General features: G+C 56.1%; 1 protein-coding gene across 4 annotated transcripts; it reads right to left on the bottom strand.

Annotated features, from left to right (window-relative positions):
* Positions 1-6,968: 6,968 nt before the first annotated feature.
* PLEKHF1 (pleckstrin homology and FYVE domain containing 1) lies at positions 6,969-16,073 on the bottom strand. Of its 4 annotated transcripts, XM_061138911.1 has the most exons (3): positions 15,918-16,044; positions 15,110-15,337; positions 6,969-8,622 (listed from the first exon to the last, which is right to left on the bottom strand). In XM_061138911.1, the coding sequence occupies exon 3, from the start codon at positions 8,606-8,608 to the stop codon at positions 7,769-7,771; it is 840 nt and encodes a 279-aa protein (XP_060994894.1). In that variant the 5' UTR covers positions 8,609-8,622; positions 15,110-15,337; positions 15,918-16,044; the 3' UTR covers positions 6,969-7,768. The 4 variants fall into 4 exon arrangements, with proteins under 4 accessions (XP_060994894.1, XP_060994892.1, XP_060994893.1 ...); XM_061138909.1 differs by lacking the exon at positions 15,110-15,337 and having other exon boundaries at positions 15,918-16,073; XM_061138910.1 differs by lacking the exons at positions 15,110-15,337; positions 15,918-16,044 and adding an exon at positions 15,679-15,897.
* Positions 16,074-16,670: the final 597 nt, after the last annotated feature.

Genomic DNA, 16,670 nt, shown 5'->3' with positions numbered 1-16,670 from the left:
TCCCACACATTGCACCAAGCAATTCTCTGCCATACCAACTGGAGGTCCTCTAACTCAGTTCTGTTCTGGCACTAACTGGTGTCCGTGCAGACCTCACAGGTGAAGGGCTCAGCCCCGAAAGGCTGCCTCCAGTTCAGGTGCCAATGCCAAGTCCCAAGTTGTCACCTGTACTTCTGACAGACTGGCTATCAATGAAAGTTTCTCTGACCCTCCCCCTTGGGTTTGATAATTTGCTAGAACAGCTCACAAAATTCAGGAAAATACTCATCTGTTGGCTTATTATAAAAGATATAATAAAGAACAGCCCAAGGAAGTGATGAGTGGGAAAGGAGGCGGGGCTCGGATGCCCTCTTCTGGTCCACCACCCTCCTGGCACTTCCACGCACTCACCAACCTGGAAGTTCTCCCTATCCTATCCTTGTGGGTTTTATGACACTTTCATCATGACTGATCATTAACTCAATCCTTCCCCTTCTGGGAGGATGGCAGGGAGTGGGGGCGGGCTACAAGTTCCAAGCTTTTAATCATGGCTTAGTCTTTCTCCCTCCCACTAACGTTGCTTCACTAGAAAAAAAGACACTCCTGTCACCCAGGAAATTCCAAAGAATTTAGGAGCTCTGTTTCAGAAATGCTCCTCCTAGTGCTCTTATCACTTGGGAAATTACAAAGGTTTTAGGAGCTCTGTGCCAGGAACTGGGGACAGAGACCAATATGTAGTTTTTGTATTATTTCACACCAGGGAATACCAGAGTGTGACCACCCACAGAAGGAACATACACTCAGGTGAGCCACAGGTGCCGACCACCCCATGAACTCACTCCAGCAGTCAGGGGTAGGGAGCGGTGAGCAAACTGATGATCCAAGTGAGGACACCGCATAAGTGCAGAAAAGAAAGAGCGTCAAGGAGACTGGGTCTGTCCTGAGGTGATGATCTGCACCCCAGCCCCACCCAGGGCTGGGTCCGCTGTGAGCCCTGCCTCTGCTCTGGCCCCCAGAACCCCACCCCCACCCCCACTGAGTGCCTTTGTTTCAACTCTGACTTCTATTCCAGCTCAGGTCTTGGGAAAGAACGTGTCAGTTAGTGGCTGGTCCCGGCCCAAGGCTGACACGTTCCTCCCCTTCCTGGGTGTGGGGTGGAAACCCCAAGAGGCTTGGTTGGAATACCAAGGAAGGCATGTTGGCATTTTAGAATGTTGGTAATTTGCAAACTGCATAAAATCTGTGTGTGTGTTCCAGAATCCTGGAACCACTGATTTCCACAGCCCTGGGCATTGCTGTGGGCGTCCAGAGGACCCCCGGTACTGAGAAAGAATGGGTGGCAAGGACGGCTGGCCCCAGGCCTCTGATTTCCACTGCCCCCACCCCCAACCCCCTGTCACACTGCTTGGGAGCCACAGTGGGCAGGAACTAGCCTCTGGGAAGCCTCTTCTTTGGGGTCAGAACATCTGGCAGGATCCCTAAGTTGACGTTCCAAGGATTGAAATTTCCTCTTGTTTTTGCCCAGAAACGTCTGGCTTGGTCTGCCCTCCCTCTGTCCTCCCCCTCCCCCCCTGTCCCCGCCTACCAGCCTGCCTTTCTGTCTTTAGCATTGGAACATTCTGGTCAGAGCTAGGCTCTGTGGTGTGGGGCAGCCAGCAGGAGATAGGATCTGGAGGGACTCAGGACACTGCCTGGCCGTGGCTTCTCGTGAGGCGCTGACCCTGACTCCCGAGTGCTGGGGATACGCCTGCCCCCAGGGCCCGAGAAGAGAGAGGGAAGAGCCCTGAGAGCCTCCTGGGGCTTCACTCTCCTCTCCTTCCCGGGTCCTCACTGCCTGTTCCTCCCTTCCAGATGGATCCCAAGCCAGCCTGAGGCTTTCAGATGGGGAGCCCAGGAGGGGGAAAGTGGGAGGCAGGACAAGGGGTCGGTGGGGGTATGGGGGAGAGGGGGCACAGCCTGGCCCACACTCACCTCCATGGCCTCGTGTGAACTGCCCCCTCCAGGGCCCTAAGGAAGCTCCTTCAGTGCCTCAGAGCATCAAAGACCACCGCCCACCCCCCAGTTTGGAGCTGGGTTGCCTGGATGGGCATAGGAGGGTAGGAGACAGGCAAGTGAAGGGCCAAGAGACAACTCAGTGTCTGGCTAGAAGGCCTGAGCGCAGGTGCCAATGGAGGCCAGACAAGCAGGTTACAGAAAGCCGACGGGGGCAATTGTGGCCACAGGAACTGTCCCTGTAAACCTATCATCCTGCCAACGGCCCCCAGGAACTAGGAGAAGTCACAAGGCCACCTCCCCCTGGAAGAGAAGCATCTATAGAATGGCCAGTGGCACAGGGCCTGGGCTGGGAACTGTGGGGGCCACAGATGAATAATGACTGAGCTGCCCCTGCCCTTGAGTGGCTCAGGCTTGAGGACCGGTTTTGATGGGCACAGGCCCACTCAGGCACCTCCTGGAGGGTGGGGACGCTGGAGCAGGGCTGCGGGTGCTATGGGAGCACAAACGGGACAGCCGTGCTGACCCGGGGCATCCCAGGAAGGCAGCAGAGTGGAGGTGGCCGCTGCGCTGGAGTTCACAGGGGAGCTAAGTTCATGGGCAGAGGTGGAATGGCGGGCACAGCGTTGGCAAGTAGCCCTGAGAAGCCCAGAGCTGGCTCTGTTGGGCTTGGTGAGAGAGAGACCCCTCTTCTTCACCTCGGGCCCTATATTCTGCCCTCTGAGCACAGGTCCCACTGAATCTGCTCAGGGCTGAAGCAGGGTGGGCAGGAGGAGGGTGGGGGCCCTTCACAGATGAGGGCCTGGGTACCAGGCTCTGAGGAGGGAGGCTTCGGGGAGCCCAGAGAGCCTGCTGATCAGGTGGGAAAAGCCCCAGACACAGCCAGGGCCCTGCCCCGCCTGCAGCCCTCAGAAAGGCCACTTCCTGCAGGCCCGGGACAGAGGCAGGCCAGCGGAAGTGACTGCTTTGCTTTGCGAGCGTGGCCTGAGAGACCCTGGGTTCTGGCTGAGAACTGGGTCAACCTCACACCCACTCCCACCCTGCCCAGCAGCTGACCCAAGAGAGGCCCTGACCTCCCCTGCAGCCTCTTTCTGTCTGTGTCCCAGGGAACAGGCTGGGGCAGGAGAAAGACCAGGCCACCAGAAATCCTCTGATGTCAACCTGGATGACATCCCCAGTGGAGCCACGGGGCCCCTACAAACAGGTGTGATGACAGCTTTCCAGAAAGTTCGGCCTGGGTGGGGGTGGGTGAGCACTTCTTGCCCTGCCTGAGAGGGCAACAGTCAGCGTCTTGGGGGAGGGGCTAGTCCTCAACCCTCCAGATAGAGGCCAAGGTTCTCACCCAGAGCTTGACTGGAGGCTCCAGGAGTGAGACCCAATTCCCATTTCCTTGTCATCCCCTCTGCCCCAATGCCCCAGCCCATTTCTTACTTGATTCATTTATTCAATCAACCAATGTTTAATGCCAGGGACGAGGGTATGGTTAACAAAAAGACCCAGACTCCTAGACCTCATGGGGACTACCACCCTGTCTGATAAAGTCCTGCCTTTCTCTGAGGTTCAGCAAAACACCACCTCCTCCAGGAAGCCCTCCATGACCACACAGCTGTCCTGGGACCTTAGGATAGCCTTGTGTGATTGGGTCTGCTTCCCTGGAACCAGTGTACAGATGAGTCTCAGTAAGCGGCAGCCACAGCTCCCATCAGCACCAGTACCCACCATCATTGTCATCAATGAGAGATAATATTCCTTGGGTCCTGTCAATCCCTTGCCTGCCTGTGGCAGAGAGGACCCAAATGTTAACAGCACACACGCAGTGGGCCCTACTTAAGAAAACTCAGCTCTAAAAATTCCAACAGCCAAAACTTACAGGTAGAAGCCATGGGCTCACCCCCTGAGGAGGTCTCCCCTAATAGCTGAGTACTGAAGGAACATGGCACCCCTGCCTAGGGGTGGGCCACACTCTAAAGGGAGGCCTGTCTGTCAGTCAGTCCCAAAATGCCTTGAGGTCACCACTGCAAGTTCACTTTCCACCTGGAGTGACTTCCATCTGGGCTGCCCCCAGCAAGGGCGCTTCAGGCAACACTAAGGTTGTGGGGGCTCCAAGGCCTCTCAAATGCACGGGCCTGGTCCTCAGACCCTCGTCCATCTTGCCATTCTGAGGAGGAGGGGCAAGGCAGGGCCTCCCAGGGCTCAAAGCCTGTTAGCATCCTTAGCTGCTGGCAAGGACACGGAGTTCATGCCCAGCTAAAGAGAAAGATTCCTGGGTGATGAACTGGAGCACTTGACTGGCAGGACAGTTGGTTCTTGTGCCCTTGCCAGGCCTGCAAGTGAAGCCCCAGGAGAGAGTGTCAAGGCCTGGATGAGGCCCAGCAGACCCAGCCCTGCAGCCAGACCTAAGGCATCATCCTGGGGAAAGAGAACATCCACGAGCAGTGAGGCACTGATTCGGCCTGAGAGCGCCTGACCTCTTCCTCCACTGGTGGCCAAGGGCAAGGGTCAGCTGTGTGACCCTGACTGAGGGCAACTCAAGTCTTGGATGACACCTGCTGCTGGGGGGATGGGTGAGGAAAGCACAGGCCCCTGCAGCCTGGCTGGGCAGCAGGCCCCTTCTAAGAACAGTGGTGGGGGATGAGAGGTGAGGGGTGCGATGTGAAGCAGGGTGGAGCCAGGACCTGGCCTGACCCTTGACCCACGTCAGGCTGATGAGGTTGTCTCTGAAAGGAAACAAAACCGTAAGGAGTCAGAGATGGGGTCTCCCAAGGCAGTGCCTTCCCTTCCTGGACCCACGTCTTCCCTTCCTGTAGGTCCTGACTCCTCGGGCACATTCCTCTCTGCGCTTCAGTGGCTGTGGATGATCGCCGCTCCACCTCACATGCTGACCCAGGGCAAACGTTCTGCCCAGGGCTTTTACTTTGCTTCCAAGGGCACTGTCTGTTATCATTAGAGCATCTTGCAGAACAGGGCATGGGCCAGCCCTTTGGGATAAGTTGAGGACAGCCAAGGCATGCCTCCCGCCATCTACTGTGGTAGGCAGATGTGGCCTTAGAGAAGCCAAGGCCACCCCTTGGGGACCTCGGGGGGAGCAGGAGGCTTCCCGACCACTCTCCCAGCTCAGCCATCTGTACACAGCCACCAGGGCAATCTCCTGAAAGCAAACAGCAGACCTGCCACCCTGCTGAAGGCTCCTGTAGCTTCCAGTGCAATCCACCTGGCCCCACCCACTCTCTGGCTTCAGTCCAGCCAAGCTGCTCCAGAACACAGGGGTGCCTCCCCTCCTCACGGCCTCTGCACTTGCTGGTCCCCCCAGTGGAGTCTGAATGCCATCCCCGCCCCATGGCCTCACCCATCTCACCATTCGGGTGGGCTCATCCCTGTATTTGCTGCCCTTCTCCCACATGCTGTCTGTCCCAGTCCATGCCCCCCTCACAGCCCACACCAGAACCAATGCCACCTGCTTCTGGACCTCTCGGTCTCCCCTGCCAGGCTGCATGTTCCTTGGGAGCTGAGAACTTGAGCCTTTCACTCAGGCTGTCTCCAGTCCCTGGTGCAGCACAGGCAATCAGGGAGTCTGCGTGAATGAAGGCCCTCTAAAGGCTATTACTGGCCACCCGAGCCCTTGGCTCCTTCCAGACCCTAACAGCTCAGGGCTCAGGGAAGCCACAGTCCGGTGGCTGGGGCCACAAGGGAAGCAGACCCGAGGGTGGAAGCCTGGGGGCCGAGCCAGCCCCTGCTCAGCCTGGTGAGCAGGGCATGGCCTCACCTGCCCCAGTGGCCTGTGCCCCTCTGGCAGGCAGCTTTAAGAAGGCCGCTGGTGCCTGGAATCAGCTGCAGAAATCCTCTCCTGTCCAAAGGAACGCTGTCCTGGTGCTTCTACTCCCTGTTTACTAGGCAAGAGAGGTTCTCAGGGAGTGGGGCAGTGCCCAAGAGACTGGTGGCTGGGGCTGGGCACTCCCTGCCTGGGAACCAACTCTGGGTGAAGGGACAGAACTGCCTGGCCTGGCCTTCCAAGCTGACCCAGCTTTAGTAAGTTGCCCTGCACCCTGAATCTGCCCTGAGCCCTCTGTCCAGGTAGAACTGCCTGAACCAGTTTGTGAGGCTCAGGGAAGCACTTCTGACCCTTCCTACCTGGTCCCTCTGTCCTGCGGGTCAGACCATAGGCAGGCCTTGGTGCCTCACACTTTGCCTTTCCCGCTCTCCCTCATGGTGGTGGCTCCAGTCTAGAGCTGGCTGGAGTGTTGCCGCCCCTGGCAGCAGGCCTGGCCTGCTGAATCAGAGTTAGCACTCGAAGGAGATCCTCAGGGTTCTGTCTGCAAGCGAAGGACTGAGAACGGCCGGGAGAACAACTGCTCACCTGGGGACTGGAGCCGATGGTGGGCTTCCAGGCACTGCACCGTGTGGTCTGGGGGAGCTTTCCTGGCCCCAAAGTCACCTAGCTAACAGTGAGCCCCTCTCTGCCACAGTGGCTAAAGCCAGCCAGGCTATGGGGGGAAGGACTGATACAGGAGACTGTTTTGAAGGACCACAACTCCGTGGCCAGGTGTGGGCCAGGCATCAGGAGGCTGCCATTCAAGCCCTAGCCCCAGCACACATTTGCTGAGCAAGGCAGCTTGCTGCACTTGGAACTTCCCCACTCAATAGCACCATACCCAGGGGCAGGCCTGGGCCGGAGACCACACGGGAGAGCTTGAAACCTGGAAGGCTCATACAGAGCTGGCTCCTTTTCCTTACTTGCTGTCTGTCTGTTTAGATAACTCACACCAGCTGAACAGGCCTGCAGGTGCTAGGCCACAGTCACAGTGCCTGGATGGCCGGGGCTCCATCCCTGGGAACCAGCCATAGTGAGGTGCTAACATCTGAGCCCACTGCAACTGCCAGCGTTCTCAGGGATGCCCAGCGTGGTGGACAGTTGTTGACATTGGCCACTTAGCATGGTTTCAGTCCTTGATCACAGAGTTGCATCTGAAGTAAGAATACTCCTGGACTTTTCAACCACATGAGTGAATAAACCTTTTTATTATTAAGTCAGTCTGGACAGGGTTTCTGTCACTTGCAATAAGAGTCCTAACAGAAAACACTGCTTTCCCCAGCAGAGGGAGGGATGAAGACAGGACTGAGGGACATCAGACACCTAGACGGAGCTCAGACTGGACCAGAGGGCTTGGCAGGCCGCCCTGGACCACGGGGAGCTCAGACTGCAGTCTCTGAGGCTGGCAGGCACCCACAGCATGGCAGTCTCCTGCCTTGCTCTGGGTGAGCTCACATGTCTGGCCTGACGAGGCCCAGCCAGCCAGACAGGTAGGCATCAGCAAGGTGGGTGGGTTGGTGCTGCTTTCCTGGAAGCCTCTCTGGACCCACAGTCTTTTCTGCAAGGGGGCAGGGCCAGGTGTGGTGGCTGAAGGCCTCAGAAAAGAGGGGACCTCACTCCAGTCCTACCTTCTCTCTTGTCCCTAAAGGTGCCTGGGATCGTCTAATTCTGGAGCTACAGCTCAAAGGGCTGAGAAAGGACATTTGTTCCCAAGAGGCCTAGGTATCTGGGGCTTGCTAAATGGAAAGGTAATTACCTTAAGTGGAACTAGAAGGATGCCAATATCCAAGAAGAGGCACTGGGGGTTCGGAGAAAAGGAGCCACTTCCATTGTGCCCACTACCCATGGGGTAGGGTCCTGTGGGGTAGGGAGGGCCCTGCCGGGGGCTGGGCAGTTTGGAGAACTCTGCCCTCTCAGGGGTCCGGGCAGAGGCATCTGCTTGGACCGAAGTGACCAGGGAAGCCCTCCCTCACGTCTGCAGACCTGGGGTCAGCTGTGGAAGGATGACCAGGACACGCCCGAGGCGTAGAACTCCACGCGGCTGGGCCAGTCCGCATCCCCACTGCCCTCCCTGTCCTCGTCTGAGTCATCGTCGTCTCCACTGGACGCCCCGCAGACGGCCCCCGCCAGGTAGGCCGACGGCCCGGGGGACCCGAGGCCCTGCTCCTCCACGTCCTCCTTCCGCTTCTGGGCGGCCAGCTCGCGGAAGCAGAGGCTGCAGACGCGCAGGGGCTTGGGCGAGAGGCGCGGCAGGAGGAAGCGCTCGCGGGAGCACTCGGCACAGACCACGAAGCCGCATTTGCGGCAGTGGTGCCGCCGAGTGAGCGCCGAGAAGCGCGTCTGCGTGCAGCGCATGCAGATGTCCGTGGCCTTGTCGGGGATCCAGGGCGCCGCGTGCTCCGTGCTGGGCTGCAGGCCCGTGGCCAGCAGCTGCCGCCGCACGCACTCCTCAATGTGGCTGATCCACTCCTGGCGTTCCGTGGCGGAGGCAGCGGACACCACGAAGGACTTCTTGGCCGTCTTGATCATCCAGCGGTTCTTGGCCTGCAGAGTCTCCGGCAGCGTCTCCAGGGTCACCTCCTCCAGAGGAATGATGTGCTGGCTACGGTACTTGCGCTTGTTCAGCACGATGCTGCCATACACCAGGATGTCGTTGAAGAGGAAGAAGATGCGCGGTTTGGCCTTCTTGCGGCACTCCTTGGTCAGCACGCCTTCACCCAGCAGTACTCGGCCCGGCAGGGCCAGTGGCTGCCCTGATGCCCCGAAGCAGCTCTCGACAGCCGCGATGCGCTGGCTGTTGATCTCCGTGTTTGCCAGGTAGTCCACCATCTTCGGCCACTCGGCTGTGGGAGGAGCGGCAGAGGAGGCCGTCAGCTTGCTCTGACACAGCTGGGGGTCAAGACCACCCCCAACCCCCAGTTGCCCAACCCATAGGTCAGACAACCCACTAATTACCCCGACTGCAACCCAGGAGGCCCAGATGTGCCACTCCACCAAGGAAACTGGCTGCTCCAGAAGCCACCCCTTAGACACGGAGTTACTGGGAGGTGAGGGGTGTGTGGAAGCCAGTCCAGGATGGGAAGGCAGTAGTAAAGATGTGTGACTGAGCAGGGGGCTGGGGGGCTCAACCCTTGGGGAGCTTTGGAAGACAGGGTAGAACAGGTCTCAACACCATCCCCCGCCCAAGAGACAAGGACACTGAGCCCCAACTCCCATCAGGGGCTTCCAGGAGCACTAACTACCCAGTGCTTTGAGCCTGCCCCAGGCAGAAGGGTGCAGAAGCCTGTACCAGCTGGGGAAAGCCAGATAATGGAGTGCTGCAACCCCAAAGGTCACTGACTCCCCCATCTACCAAGCCAAAACATCACAGACCCTGCAACCCACTCACTCAGCCCGTGGGCCCATTCACTAGCCCTCAGGAAGCGCCTACTGTGTGCTCAGCACTATTCCATGCACTGGGGATACAGTGAATAAGAAAAGGCTCCTGTTCTGATGGAACGCCACCAATACCAACATCACAGGCACCACTGCAGAGGGCTTCCTCCATGTCAATCATGACTATCTCAACTTGTCCTCACACCAACCCGAGCTGGTAGAATTACCACTGACAGAAGGAAACTGAGGCTCTGTTAGGAATCAGGCAGCCCAGGGCCTGCACCACTGGAGACCACACTGCTCAGAGCCCTCCCCCATGGAGGAGAGGCCTCTGTCCTCCTCTGCCGAGCACTCCACGTGGTAGCCCCAGATCTCACCTGGGCCTCCTCTGTTCTGCCCACACCCATTCCCTTTGACTCACCAGACTCACGGCATTGAAGACACCCAAACACTGCTGACCCAGGCCAAGCCTGCAGTCCCAGCTCTCCCCTGAGCTGCCCCCGTGACCTCCCACCAGATCCTCTTCTTTTCAGAAACAAACCACCATTCACCTAGTTGTGGAAGCCCAAAATCTAGGACTCATCCTTGAACCTCCTCTTTCCTGTACTCCCAACATTCAGCCAGTGAGCAAGCTCCATCATTTTTCTCTCTCACACTTGGCCCTGGTTTGCCCACTTCTCACCACGCAACTCCAGCAAGGCTATCTCCCTTTCTGAAAGTCTCTCTGACAACCCCAGCTCAGGCAGCTTCTCCCGCAACCCAGGAAAGGGTTGGCAAATCATGGCCTGAGGGTCAAATCTGGCCCACAGCCTGGTTTTGTGAATAAAGCTTTATTGGAACAGAGCCGTGTCATTCATTTACAGTGGCCTGTGCTGCTTTCCTGCTGCAATAACAGAGCTGAGAGCTGTGACAGAGACCACATGGTCACAGAACCTAAAATTTACGGTCTGTACAGAGAAAGTTTGCCAACCCCTTCTGTAGGATGTTACCCTATTTTGCTTTTTCTTCACAGGATTTATCAGGGCCTGATATTTTCTTGCCTATCGATTGTTTGCTTGCGTGTTTTCTATTTCCCTCACCCACTTCAAAATTCCATCAGAACAGGGTTTTTTTCTTATTCACTGTATCCCCAATACCTGGAACACTGCTAAGCACACAGTAGGTGCTTCCTGAGTGACTAGTGAATGAATGAACCAAAGCTCCCTCAGGCCCACTGTGGGAGGAATGAGCCTCCACCTCCTGTCTCTAGAGGAAGCAGAAGAGAGCTGACCCACAGCTGCCGCCGCCGCCGCCACCACCACCACGTGCATAAGAGCACAGAGCATGCCCCTGACCAAACCGACCACACTCATAGAGTTTCTAGGTCACCACACTGCAGTTCCGTAAGTCTGGCCACCTGTGGGAGGCTGAAGTGGGGCCAGTGCGGGGGCTGGATGCATTACACAACAGGGGTGCTCAGCCCCGAGGCACGTATCGCTTGCCCCTTTCAGACCACAAGCCGTCCTGAGAAGTGCTGTCCACACCACTTTATGTAAGAACCACTATTTTTAGGCTGCTGAACTGGGCTGCATGTTGCAAACCCAGCTGGTTATCAGTGACAGCCCTGGGCCATCCTGTTAGGACCAGTCACCACGTCCCTGTTGTGGACAGTTTGGCAACATGCCAGAGGCCACCCCCAGGACCCCTAGGATGGAGTGGATGAGGGTTCCGCTGGAGAAGCTCAGAGCGTAGCAGCGGGAGAGGCACCAAGAGCAGTGACTTTGGGACCTGTGGCAGCAACAACAGAGATTCTTGGCACAGGGGAAAGGGCAGAACAAAGGGTGAGCTGGGTGCATTCACACAAAGGGCTACTGTCAGCACCCAATCCACGTGGGTCAACATGGAGTGACAATAGACACCAAATGCTGAGTGGAAAAAGCACCCTGCAGAATGATCTGACCCTGTGTATGCAGAAATTATGCATTTAAGAAGCGTTCATGAACTATATCTGTAAATAAAAATGGACAGGATGGAGCCTTGCACCCATGAGGATGGCTGCTATTAAAAAAAAACAAAAACAGGAAATAAGTGTTGGCAGGGGGATGTGGAAAAGTTAGAACCTTTCATGCACTGTGGGTGGGAATGTAAATTGGTGCAGTCACTGGGGAAAAAAGTATGGAGGCCCCTCTAAAAATTAAAAATAGAACTACCATATGATTCAGCAATCCCCTTCTGATTATTTATCCAAAGAATTGAAAGCAGGATCTCCAAATGGTATTTGCACACCCATGATCATAGCAGCATTATTCACAACGGTTAAGCAGTGGAAGCAACCCAAGTGTCCACTGATGGATGCGTGGATAAACAAAATGTGCTATGGACATACAATGGAATATTATTCAGCCTTAAAAAGATATCCCATCACTTGCTACAACATGGATGGATCTTGAAGACATTACGCCAACTAAAATAAGCCAGTCACAAAAAGACAAATACCACATGATACCACTAATATGATACATCTATAGTAGTTAAATTCATAGAAACAGAAAGTAGCAAGGTGGTTACTAGGGCTAGGGCTGGAGAAGGAGGAAGAGCAGGGGAGGAGGGGTGAGAGCGAGAGGAGAGTTGTTATTTAATGGGTTTAGCATTTCAGTTTTGCAAGGTGGAAAGAATTCTGGAGATATTTCACACCAATAGGAATATACTTAATACCACTGAACTGTAAGCTTAAAAATGGTTAAGATGGTTTACAAAAAAAGATGGACACAAAGCAAGATCAGGAGACAAATGGCCTGGGGGAGGACACCTGAATGTCATTAGGCATGTTAGATCAAAGATTCCAGATTTATCTACAATATTTTATTTCTTTCACTTAAAAAAAAAAAAAAGGTAGCAGCATGTGTGATAAAGTCCCAGTACCGATCAATTCCGGGAAGGGGGAACATGAACTTTTTCTTTCTTTCTAAATATAAGGTCCTCAAAAAGAAAAGAAGTATAGTATAATGTCTGGGTCAACAGCTGTAGGCTCTACTAGCCTCACAGTGGGTGACCTGGCTGCGCCTCCCCTGAGCACACAGCAGCAGGGCCCAGGCTGCAGGACATGCTAGGATGAACATCTCAGGATGGAACACCAGTTGTTCCCTCCAAAACTCCTGGGTGTCGCCACCTGGCAGAAGTGGGTGAAACCCCAATCTTACAGCCACACTCCGAGGCCAAGCATGTTCAGCACCGAGGCAGACGGAACTTAGGTGGAGTGAAGAGCAGGCGCCCCCCTATTTCTCCCCGTCCCGCCACAACCCTGGCCTGGTGGGGTTGGGTGAGCTCTGGAGGCAGAATTGCTCAGAATCCACCTCTGACTAGATGCTACCCAGGTGGGCTGCATGGAGGAAGTGAGGGGCAATGCCCATGGAGGGGAGAGCTTTGGGCAGGGGAGGGCCTGTAACACTGTCTCCCTGTGCCTTGTAGGAGGCCCCAGGATGCCCCACACTGCTGGGTCCCTCATCAGTGGTTTACAGACCCCCTCCAGGCCCTGGTAGACCCCATTCAGCTGTTGTCAGCAAAACATGGTCCAGGAAGGATGGGGAGTCCCTGGTGACCATGAAAGGGGTCTGGGCTCTGAGCTGAGCCCACACACAGACGGGATAGTGGGAAGGCTTTCGTGCCGCCTCCTCCGTGGGCCTGCAGTGAGTAGCAGCTGGGGTGAGGGGCCAGCAGATAGCATCCTCCTGGGGAGCTCCCCGACATCCGCCCACCACAGCTGCTACCACAACCAGAAATTCACTTCACACCTGGTTTAACATAGCCTGGAGATTTTTTTTCTCGGCCATGTCTACAGCTTATTTCCCTGATGAGGGATCCAACCTGCACCCCCCTGTAGTGGAAGTGTGGCGTCTTAGCCACTGGACCCCCAGGGAAAGCCCCAGGAGATTTTCCTGGTAAATGTGGCAGCAACCCCACCTCCCCATCCCCCACCCCTCCCAGCAGATGAGAAATCCTCTTTTTATTTTTCTCACTAAAGAAGTGAACTACCCTCCCTTAGGACAGGGAGGAGGGACAGCTGAGCCTGTGCCCATTCTTTTTGTGGCTGCCTGCCTCAGGACAGCCTGTGCTGACCCCTGTGTGGTACCCCAAGTGCTGACAGAAGGTGGACACTCATGAAGGGCCAGTGTCTGGGAGCAAAGAAGGAAACAGGCCAGCTCTTTCTTGCATGTTCTGGAAGTGGGGCAGGCTCCAGGGCTGGCCTTCCTAAACACCAGTGATCCCACCATCTGAATTAGGCCAACGGCCCTCTCAGTGAGTAAGCCATGCTCCAGGTGGCACTGGGTGGCCAGGGTTCTATGCCTGACAGTTGAGGTGTCACATGTGATCTACACCAGGGGTAGCAAATCTACACCAGGCCCGAACCACTGCCAGCTTTTCTAAATACAATTTATTGGAACATAGCCACATGTAACAGAGATGGGCCTGCAAAGCCTAGAATATTTACCATTTGGCCCTTCACGGAAAAAGTTGGCAGACCCCTAATCTATGCCACCACACACTTGCAAATGCATAGTGTGCCTGCTCCAGGGACGCACCTGACATGGAGCCACATCCTGATGAAGCCAGTCTCCTCCACTTGGACACAGCCTTTGGGATTCGAAGAGCTGTCTGGGGCCCCAACCTGGGAACCTGGTACAGTAGGACCTGGGAGGGGCACTCAGGTCCATCCTTCCATTAAGAGTTACAGTTGCAGACGCTGCTTATCAGAGTTACCTGGCCAAGGTCACAGAGGGAGTCAGGGTGTTGGCCCTTTGGACTATCCCTTGGCTTCCCCAGATTAGGGCAGGGCTGATTTATCACCTGACCCTCATTCCCTCCAGTCCCAACCCGGCCCACACTGTCTTCATGCCTACCTGACTTCACCTTCTAAATATTTACTAAAGTCCTACTATGTGCCTGGCACAGTTCTACTAGGCAGGACTGGGACCAGGTTACAGCCAGGAGCTGGGGACCAGACCCTTCAGTATCAGACAGCCTCGTGTGACAGCCAGACTAGAAAGTATCAATAAATCAACAAGGTGATTTCTGATTGTGAATGCCACAAAGAAAAGGGCTGATGTGCTGAGCAAGGCTAGGGTGAGGGTGGCAGTCAGGAAAGGCCTGGTGAGGAAGTGACCTTGCACCAACCTGAATGTGAAGGATCTTAGCCATGCAAAGGCCTGAGGTAAAAAAGTTCTGGGCTGAGGGAACAGCTCAAAGACCTGACTATGGAGGCAGGAGGAGTAACAGGTGAGGTTAAAGGTGCTGTAGGAGCCAGTCTTGCAGGTCCACAGGCCAAGATGAGGATCTGAGTTTTTCTCTAAGTACAATCCAAGTGTCCTTTCCTTCCAGAGGGGCCACCCCTCAGGCTTGTCCAGTTCTATGCTTTCTGGAAAGCCCTCCTCCAGAAAAGAATAGTAATAAGGAAAATAAACCAGGGGTGCCATTAACTAAGAGCTTACAGCTCACCAGGCACAACAGTAAGCACATTGCAAGCATTATCATGCCAACTCTTCACAAAAGCCCCATTGGGGAAGGTGTCACTTCCATCATCAAAGCCACTGCCCAAGGTCCCAGCTCCAAGACAACCATGAGCTGCTGAAGACAGAATCAGAAATCTTCAAGTTCAGAGGGCAGGGCCCCTCTCCCAATGCCTGATCTCCAACCCCCAACCCTCTCCACCCAGGTCAAGGGGTAGCCTGGGCAGGTCCATTAGCTTGGCTGAGCTGCCCGGCCCTTTCCTTCCTTGTAGTGGGCTGGGTTGCACAAGTCCCTGAGCTCAGCTGGGCTGCCTCAATTGCCCATCCTGGCAGCCCTGTGGGTTGATGTGTGCAGGGACACAGGCTGAAGTCAGAAACAACCCCAGTGGAAATGGCATGCCCAGGAACATGCCAGCATGAAGTGGAAATTTGCCAGCAATCATCCCCCTCTCTTCCCTGGCTTCTGACCTACCTCGTGGTGAGGTAACAATGCCGTTCAAATTCCAAACGAATATATCCCTGATCAAGTTACAAAGTGACTCAGGGCATCCACTTTCCTATCTGGAAAGGGGGCTGGATGACAACTCTCCCGGACACAGCTCTTCAGGTGTTCAGGGAGAGAGAAAGGGAAGGAGATTCCGGGTGATTCCAGGCTGGGAAGGAACTGCCACCTCTCTCTGGGTCAGCCTCAGTACTTCCTCTGTAAAATTGGAGATTAAGCCTGGCCCTGTTTCTTTCGACAACTCCCACCCAAAGTCACAAACTCAGACGCTTCAGGGGCCAGCAAGCACCCAGGCCACCCGGAAAGCCCTACCACCCTGCCTCTCCTCCCCGCTTCCCTGGGCCAACACACCCTGCAGACTGGGACCAAGAGTGGCGGCCCCCACGAGTCAGGAATCCCCGAACCCTCCCCAGACAGCAGGAGCGCTGAGATCCTTGCTGTCCCGGGCCTCAACGCCTGCAGGCGTCTCCAGACCGTTTCTGCTCTCACTTCGTGCGTTCCCCCCGGGCACCTTGCCTCGACATCGGAGACCCCCTTACCTGTTTTCAACCCGCTGTCCTTGGAGCTCCTGGTAGCCCCCGCCCCGCCTCCAGCCCCACCAGCCAGCAATAAGCGCCCTGGTCCGCGCCTTTGCTCTGGGCCAGAGTCCGAGATGGCACCGGCTGCGCGACCGCCCCGCCCGAGTCCAGGGGCCACCTAGAAGAGGAACCCGGGGGAGCTGGGAGGCGGTCGGCCGGAAGACTGCTCCCGGCGCCGCGGCCTGGCTGGTGACCCTTACCTCCTCAGCCGGGGCCCCTCGAGTCTCGCGCCCCACCAGGCAGCCGGCCAGACAGACCGCAATGGGCTGCCGCGTTCCGCTTGCCGGAGGGGGCCAACCCCCGCCGCCCAAGCCGCTGCGTTCCAACTCTCCTCGACACGCCCCCTCCCGGCGGCTCCGCCAATCGGAGCCTGGGCGCGAGGCGGGGGCGGAGTCTGGACGCCAACTCTCGGAGTCCGAGTTCCAGAGAATGTGCGCGTGCAGAGCGGCCAGACTTCGAGTGCGTTTGGGTGTGTTGGCGCTTTAGGCGCTGCGGGCGTGGGGATTCCTTGTCGCTCTCTCCCGGGACTGGGAACCCAGACTCAAGCCCCCCAGTCTCCCTTTCCGCCACTGCGCTCGGCACTCTGGCCCCGCAGGAGACTTCGAACTCACCCAACTGGGGCCTTCGGGCCAGGGAAGGGGTTGGGAGGGAGGCGGTGGCATTACTGTGCCTTCCGCCGCCGCTGGTGGGACTCCCTGCTGCTGGCTGGCATAGTCCTCTCTCAACAATCGAGAGATTGATAATCATAATATTAAAAGTCTTCAGCATTTTATGCTTTATATTTTAAACTTGTATGATGGAAACTTTCAAACATACACTGAAGGAAAGAGACTAATGGACTCCATGTATCCATCACCTAGCTCCAACATTATCAACCGGTTTTGTCCTTTTTCTCCACCCTCCCCCACCCACCCCGCAATACTGAACTGAACTGAAAGTCCAAGCCTCAGCTT

Source organism: Dama dama, chromosome 4 (assembly GCF_033118175.1).
Source record: "Dama dama isolate Ldn47 chromosome 4, ASM3311817v1, whole genome shotgun sequence".
NCBI classification, from domain to species: domain Eukaryota; kingdom Metazoa; phylum Chordata; class Mammalia; order Artiodactyla; family Cervidae; genus Dama; species Dama dama.
Note: the sequence above shows the minus strand (reverse complement) of the source record. Positions and strands in the feature narration are given on the sequence as shown.